At 51.9% G+C, this 8410-nt stretch overlaps 1 protein-coding gene across 1 annotated transcript in view; it reads left to right on the top strand.

Moving 5' to 3' along the window:
• Nucleotides 1-478: 478 nt before the first annotated feature.
• MALL (mal, T cell differentiation protein like) overlaps nt 479-8410 on the top strand; it is a 28801-nt gene continuing 20869 nt past the window's right edge. The window contains exon 1 of the mRNA XM_059942423.1: nt 479-651. Coding sequence (XP_059798406.1) covers nt 547-651 — 105 coding nt within the window. The 5' untranslated portion in view covers nt 479-546. The remainder of the gene's footprint in view (nt 652-8410) is intronic.

The following is an 8410-nucleotide window of genomic DNA, read 5'->3' as shown; positions in this document are numbered from 1 at the left end:
AGGATGGAGAAGGCCGGAGCAGGGCATGCTGTGACCTTGACTTGACCTGGCAGATTCTTGGTCTCCTCACTTGGAAAAGGGGCAAACCAGCCACGTGCCGGTCTGTGGGGAGCACCAGAGTTGACTGCAGATTTCTTGGCGCCTAGTAGCTCCTCAATAAACGGTCCTTGTCATTCAAGCGGCTCAGCCTGCATTCTGGGCACCCGGTTGGGGTGGTGGCTATAGCTGGCTTCCCCTGGAGTAGCACGCCTGGGATTCAAAACTTCCTTAGGAGGAAAAGTCTAGGAAGAGGCTCTGGCTCTCCTTCCTTAGCGACTCTGCCCCAGCCCGGGGCGAAAACCTGTCTGTCTGATGCACAACCGCATTTCACCGAGGATTCTCTTGGCTGGAGCCAGTGGAAGGACCTGCTGAGCTGGAACGGTTTTTTTTTTTTTTTTTTTTTCCTTCCAGGCAACGTCCTCTGATGGGTGTGTCGAGCAGGAGGTGATATTTGAAGGGCTGCGGGCACCGGCTGTTGAGCCAGGGCGCCAGGCAGTGGGTGAGAGCATGGCCTCCCGCGACCCACCTCCCACCATCTACGCCCAGCCCGAAGTGCCCTCGGTGGTCGCGCTGTTCCTCACCATCCCCTACGCCTTCTTCTTGCCTGAGCTGGTGAGTGCGGCCGTGGGGGCCACCTGCCTAAAGCAGGGGCTGGGAGATGCCGGCCTGGAGCTGGAAGCAGCTCCCGGGGGAAGGGGCTCCAAGGCCAGAGCTGCCGTGGCCTCCAGTCTCCCCCACGGGGCTCCAGGCTGGGTGTCCCCTAACCCTTCCCTGAGCGCCTCTGGGCTTCTGCATTATGGGTGGGTCACCTCCTCCCAAAATGAAACCCACCGGGGTAACTGGGCAGGCGACCTGGTGATCGGAGGTGTGGGCAAACTGCTAAAGTATCCTGGGTCCTCAGGAAGATGTTGGGAACGGACTGCTATTATGTGGTTTCTTTTCTCCAACTACTTGTTGTTTGTGCTTTTCTAAAGTTCACAACGGGGGCACTCTGTCTTTCCTTCTGAGAGCAGCTCTTCCAGTATTAATTGTCACGTCAGCTAACGTTGAACTTGGAGTTGTGTGGGAAGTTGCTTATGATAACATCTGCCATAGAACAGTCGTGTGAGATGCCCAGGGTGCTCTCAATGACCTGTCACTGCCTTCCTCTCCGGGTCCCTGCAGCTGAAACGGGGCCCCAATCCCTGCTGGGTCCAGAGTGTTCAACAGAACTCGAGTCCACTCTGAGCCAGCTGTCACCGTGTCCTTTTCACCGACGCGGATCACAAGTCTGGTGAACAATTTAGGGCAGAGAAGTTTCTCTTGGTTTTCGAACACCTTCTGAAATTTCTAATTTGTGGGTGATATTTTCTTACCAACTCTGAGTTTGGCAGTGCCGCCCCTGGGCAGGGAGGAAAAGAGAGAAAGTGGTTCCAACTTCCAGTTGGAACTGACGATCCTCTCACCCTGTCATCTGCCTGGAAGGCTGGCCTGATTGAGTGATCTTTTGGCAAACTGGCTAAAGGGAGCCCATTGATGGCAACAAGAAAGCTAAGCCTGGGAATTCCCTGGCGGTCCAGTGGTTAGGACTCCGTCCTTCCACTGCAGGGGGCTCGGGTTCGATCCCTGGTCGGGGAACTAAGATCCTGCATGCCGTGTGGCACTGCCTTTAAAAAAAGAAAAAGAAAGAAAGAAAGGGAAGCCAGGCAGGGTGGGCCCCGCGTTTGGGTGGCTCCAGCTGAAACCCCACCCAAGAAGCAGGTTTCTGCAAGGCCTGGCCCCTAGGGGGATACAAGTCAGGGCGTCCCGCCAGACTGATGGCATCTCAGCGCTCCTGTGAGTTCTCTAGACCAGGTGTGCCCCTCGCCTCCCTCGGAACAGCCACAGGAATGGCCAGGGTGGGGTCAACTCCTCCCCTTTTTATGGAGCACATGCTCCGTGTCAGTCACACCAGCCACTGGCGACAGGACCCATGCCCTCCCAGGTTCCCTGTCTGCTGGACGGAGGCCCGCGAGCACTTCCTCGCTACAGTCAGACGGTGCTTGAGGGGGCGAAGGTCCTGCGCTGTGACACCAGCAAGGAGAGGCCATCCGACCTTGTCATCTCGGAGAGGGGTCCGGGCCTGTCACTGAGGAGGCGACTTTGCAGTTGGACCTCAAAGGACAGGCTGGATTTCCAGGCTGGGGGGCAGGAGAGGGAAAGGCCTGGACCCCAGGAGAGGCTGGCAGGCAGGAGCCTGGAGGGATGGGGCTTCAGGAGTCAGGAAAGTACCCGGCAGTCGCGAGAAGGGCCATCTGGTGCCCGCAGCCCCAGGACGCTGGGCTCCTGCAGCGGAATTCCCGGCGGGGAAGAAAAGTGCTTGATTATGCTGGGCTCCGGGGCCTTGAGTATCTCAGGGGGTGGGATGATGTCACTGGTTCCATATCGTTCATTTCTTTTTCTTTTGAAATCATTTTAGATTTATAGCAACGCTAGTAACAGTAGATCAGTGTTCCCATATACTCTCTACTCATCTTCCCTTAAGGGCCACATCTTACATAGTACAACTGCCAAAATCAGGGAATTAACATTGATACTATGCTATCCACTGTTCTAATGAACCTTGTTCAGATTGTGCTGAATTCCCCACAAACGTCCTTTTCCTGGTCCAGGATCCAGTTCAGAATTCTGCATGTCATTTGGTGGCCGTAACTCCTTCATCTGCTTTAATCTGGGCCGATTCCCTCCATCTTTGTCTTGAGACTTTTGAAAATACTTATCAGTTATTTTGTACAAAGTCCTTCCATTTGGCCTTGTCTGATGTTTCCTCATTACAACTTTCGTTTTAATTCATAAGTAATCCTTGTTCATTGCTGAACACTTAGAAAATACAGAAAGAATTATAATCCATGTATATGCACATATTCGTATTTATACACATATGAGTATATATTTCATGGGTTTATTCGGTACATGCTCTTCTGCACCTGCTTTCTCCTTAAATGAGCGTTCCTAGCATGGAATATAGGACCAAGTGTGCATCGTATCTGGGGTGCGGATGGGAAGGTAAACAGGAGAGGATGGGAGAATGTCCAGTTGGTGGTTAATTCTTTTTTTTTTTTTTTAACCACGTCGCGCGGCCTGCGGGATCTTAGTTCCCCAACCAGGGATCGAACCTGTGCCCCCTTAAGTGGAAGCGCGGAGTCTTAACCACTGAACCGCCAGGGAATTCTGATCCCCATGAGCAGGAGATGTGCTGGGCTGGAGAGAAGAGTGCAGGATCAGCCTAGCAGAAGCCCCTCTGTCCCCGGCCGCCTGGATATGCTGGCTGCTGCCACCCACGGGGCTGACCACAGAGCCCCAGGCCTTGGGGGATCCCAGATTCTCAGTCTGGGGGGCCTAAGGCATCAGGGACAGGCGTATGCTTTTCTAAGGCCATGAGTCCAGAGAGTGTATTCTCAAATTGGGAGCTCAGGCCAGCAAAAAGGGGCAGAGAAAGCAAAATCTATAACCTGGATTCACATGTGGTCCATGATGGGGGCGGCCAGGGTGCACATCGGGGGTGACTGCAGGCACACCTTCCTCCAGCCACTGTTTCCTAAGACAGCGAGGGCCCTCTTATAAAACGAGGGCCCAAAAGCACAGGGAGAGCAGAATTCAACAAGGGCTCCCCTGAGGGCTCACGCCAGCCCCCGCTGCCAACAGCCTCCAGCTCTTTTGTATCAATGATGATGACAGACTAGGATGGCCCAGACACCAGGGGGTCTGCGTGTTCCCTATCAGCTCTGCTCCCCACAGCCTGCTGTTAACGCTCTTTGCCTAAGTGGCTTTATTTTAGAGTTTTTAACACTAAAATGCACATTTTCAGACCTTTGTCATAGTTATGATTGATAGGCAGTTGCAAAGATAGTTCAGAGAGGCCTCCCACACCCTTCCCCCAGCCTCTCCCTGTAGCCACACCTTTTGTAGTAACTCTCTCTTACAACATGACACCAGGGAGCCGACCTTCGTAAGCTATGTCTCTACTTCCATGCCATTTTCTCACACGTGTAGATTTACGTAACCCCTACCACCAAGACACAGAACCGTTCCATCACCATGAAGATCTCCCTCCTGCTTCTGTTTTATAGTCACCCCATCTTGTCTTCTTTCACTCTCTCTCTCACCCCTGGAGACTATTAATTCCATCCCTATAATATTTTTTCTATAAATTTATTTATTTTTTATTTTTATTTTTGGCTGCATTGGGTCTTTGTTGCTGTGCGCGGGCTTTCTCGGGTTGCGGTGAGCGGGGGCTACTCTTCGTTGTGGTGCGCGGGCTTCTTATTGCGGTGGCTTCTCTTGTTGCGGAGCATGGGCTCTAGGCGCGCCAGCTTCAGTAGTTATGGCACGCGGGCTCAGTAGTTGTGGCACGCAAGCTCTAGAGCGCAGGCTCAGTAGTTCTGGCACACGGGCTTAGTTGCTCCGCAGCATGTGGGATCTTCCCGGGCCAGGGCTCGAACCTGTGTCCCCTGCACTGGCAGGCGGATTCTTAACCACTGCGCCACCAGGGAAGCCCCCCATCCCTATAATTTTCTTATTTCAAGAAAGTTGTAGAAATAAATGGAATCGTACAGTACGTGGTCTTTAGAGATTAGCTTCTTCCACTCGGCAAAATGCCCTCAAGGTCCATCTCAGTCCTGTGTATATCAGTAGTGACTCCCTTTTCATTTCTGCGTAGTATTCCACAGTGTGGATTTACTATAGTTTGTTTAACCATTGACCCAGTGAGAAGCATTTTTGTTGTTTGCAGTTTTTAGCTATTCTAAATAAAGCTGCTATAAGCATTCACATACAGGCTTTTGGGTGGATGTAATTTTCTCTTTTTTTTAATATTTTAATTTTACTGGAATATAGTTGATTTACAATGTTGTGTTAGTTTCAGGTGTACAGCAAAGTGATTCAGTTATACATATAATTTATTCATTCTTTTTTAGATTCTTTTCTCATATAGGTTATTGGGTGGATGTAATTTTCACTTCTCTGGGGAAATGCCAGAGTGAGTGTGATTGCTGGGTTGTATAATAAAGTGTCTGCTTCATTTTTATTAAGAAACAGACAAACTGTTTTCCAGAGTGGCTGGGCCATTTTACATTCCCACCGGCAACGGACAAGACTTTGGAGATTTTAACATTAAAGTTTGTATTTTGTTTGGTTTACAGTTGAATTCAGATTTCTCATCTGAAAACAATATTAATTTCAAAACGTAAGCTCCAAGCGTGAGGAGCCTTTGAATCAGTGCATTTTAAGGTGAGAACAGATGTCGTTTATTTCCTTTCTCCTTCATTCAGTGAACAGGCATTGTTTATTCCCTCCTTTCCTCAGTGAGTGTGGGAGCCTGCTGGAACCAGCGCCCCGCGGGCTGGGGACCAGGTGACTCACAGCCCCACTGCCTGGCTCTTCAGAGCAAACAGCGTGTGGGTGGCCGGCCTGGGGCAGGGATCACGTGACTATTACCTACCTGCCTGCTGTGAGTTGGCTCATCAGCTTGTTTACAGGATGAAAGATGGACACACAGCTGGCCCTGGTGACTACAACTGAGGGACAGCTTTATAAATAAGAGTCCAAGGAAGTCTTTTAACTTTCAGCCTTTTCACTAGTTAACTTATTAATTAGATACTTGACTAATTACAAAGAAACAGCTAAGAAGGTTTCTAGAAAGTCAGCCAGTTAAAAGGAGAGACAATTTGGACACTCTGGTGTTTGATGCTTTCAGCTTTTTAATTTGCCCACACAGTGGTCAGAAGGAAATACTCTGACCACCCTAGGAGCTCATTCCAGAACCTTCCCGCTGGGGAAGCTCACCTTTATATCTTATCCAGATCCCCAGCTTCCCCCTCATTTCAGCCTGTTTCTTTTTCTACTCTGTTTATATGTAAAAGCCTGTTTGAGAGCTTACTGAGCCCCAGAGCCGTCAGTCAACTGTGCGGGGCTGAGAAAGGGAATTAGGGCTCATCTTGAGCCTGGTTTAGGGCGGGTACCTCCCCTTTGTTATAACACTTCTTTAGAAGTAGAGTTTTCCAAAAGGAAAAATCCTTTCTCTTGTTTCCCTCTGCTCTCTTTTCAATTCTCCATACTTCTGGGGAGCAGTAAAAGTAAACTCAATTTGCCCCAGCTTTACTTCATCTTTGTGGCGTCTGTCCTTCCCTTCATTCCACACCGGGTCCCCGGCCTCGCCCCTGACCTTGCCCAGCCCCTGCAGGACCAGGGGCCAACAGCCTCCATGGCCAGGGCACCACTGAGACCCAACGCAGTGATGCCCAAGGAGGCCCCAGGAAAGCTGCGACAGGGAGGGAGAACAGGGCAAAGAGAAGGAAAATTAAAGTGTGCGGCTGGGAAGAGCAAGCATCCTGAGAAGAATGGGAGGGGCCGTGTGGAAAGGAGTCAGATGTCAGCCTCCCCCGTTGCCTGGACCCATTTTGGCTTCCCGGCCCCAGGCCCAGCCCTTACCCTGGGAGCCCCCCCCCCCATCCCCCCGTGCTGTTCAGGTTCAGTAAAATAGAGTCAGTTGGGAAGGGTAAGCCTGGCTCTGCCACCTAATGGCTGTGAGACCCTGGGCAGGTTACTTAACCACTCTGAGCCTTAACAATGGGGCAGCAGCAGCAAAGATCTCCTAAGACCGCTCTGGGGTTTCAGTAACAACTGTTCTAGAAATGTGAGCCCATACTATGTTATTGTTGGTGGTCGTCTGGACCTCTTACTAGAAAGCATGGGTCTCTTGTGAGCAAATCCCAGTTGTAAACCAAGAAATATTTACTGAGATTCTACTATTGCTCTAGCCCCATGCTTTGCTCTCTGGGGGATACAAGAATAAAAAGGTAATAATAAGAGGGATATGGTAAATCCTGGACCCTGTCTTAAAGGAGTGATGCATGAACATTGAAGAGCATCCCAAGATAGGAAACAGGGTAAAAAGCAGGGGTGCACAGCCTCACTTGTCAAAGGTTCCTGCAGCTAGAGAAGTTGTCAGGACAAGGTCCCTCAGGGTGAGGGCTTGGCATTCTTACAGAATATGGATTAGGGATTAGATATTTGCTTGTTCAGACTAAGACTTCCTAGGTCTGAGAGGTTAACAAATATATAAAATCAAGCTGTAAGGAAAGAAGAAGTCGGCCCCACTTAAATCCCATGTATTCACTCAACAAATATGTATTGAGCCCCTACCCTGTGCCTACCACAGGAATACAGTGAGGAAGAAGACAGACATGGCCCCGTCTTAGGGAGTTTGATGCTTAATGGGGGCAGATGGAGACTAGCCAAGGAGACCAATAAGTGGTGCCTTTCAATGCAGGAGGGAACGGAAAGCACAGGGGGTTCTGCCCACAGAGGGCATTCGACATAGGGAATTGCTCCTGCAGTTGAAAGGCTGAAGGAGCAGCGAGGAGACGCTGAAGCACCAGAGAGTGACGAGTACACAAAGCAAGCACCATGCATCCTCCAGCCTCTAGAGGCCGCCCAGCCTTGGCGGGGGCGCGGTGGGGCTGCAGGGAGGCAGTGGTTGCCCCAGAGGAGGGGCACAGGGACCTTGGGGTTGGAGCCAACTGTTGCTGGCGTGACGGTGACAGGACCTGGAAAAGTCTCCTTTTCCAGTCCCCTCCAAGTCCTCCCCGTGCCAGAACCTAGCAAGAATCCAGCTTCAAAGGGAACCGGGAAACGTGGCTTGCAGGGTTTCAGCCGCATGGCAGAGCAGACCACGGCAGGATGGGCTTGAGCTGAGACCCTCAGAACTAACTAACTGACAGCCCACATCCCCACATCTGCACACTCCCCTCTGCCTGTGTCTGGACGTCTGGTCCTGTTCTTCCCCCGACCGTTCAGCCAAACCATAAGCAACCTTCCTTGAGCTGGTGGCCTCTCTCAGTTCAGACAAGACAGGCCACCAAGGCTGCTGCTTGGAAGGTCAGCCCACCAGGAGGACTTGTCTTAACCGGCAGGTGCCCTGAAGGAAATAACCGGGCCCCCGGGGCAGAGGGAACCAGGGAGGGGCCCAGCACGCTGAGTCCCGGCTGGGCCGAGGGAGCCCCAGATAAGAAGCCTCACTGATAAGAAGGCTCCACCCCTGCCAGTGCCCTTCCAGGGGCTCTCCACCTGCGGAACTTTCCCCGTGGGAGGCAGGAGAGGCTCCTAGAGTGTCGTCCAGGTGGGCGAGTGGCGGAGTAGAGAAGCAGGCCAGAGTAGGGTGGGCGGAGGAGCCCCACGCCCGTTCCCTGGACTTGACCCCTCCCCCCTCTCCCCAGCCCTTCCCTGCTTCCTTCCCTACCTGCCACCCAGGCTGCCCCTCAGCTGTCGCCACCTGGTCAGACCTTCCCCATCTCGGCCCAGCCCTGTTGTAGCAGAGTAGGCCGGTGCCCATGTCCCACAGTTCCCCCCAACC

This window comes from Balaenoptera ricei, chromosome 13 (genome assembly GCF_028023285.1).
Source record: "Balaenoptera ricei isolate mBalRic1 chromosome 13, mBalRic1.hap2, whole genome shotgun sequence".
In the NCBI taxonomy this organism is placed as follows: domain Eukaryota; kingdom Metazoa; phylum Chordata; class Mammalia; order Artiodactyla; family Balaenopteridae; genus Balaenoptera; species Balaenoptera ricei.
The sequence above is the reverse complement of the archived record's forward strand: the minus strand, read 5'-3'. Positions and strand labels throughout refer to the sequence as shown.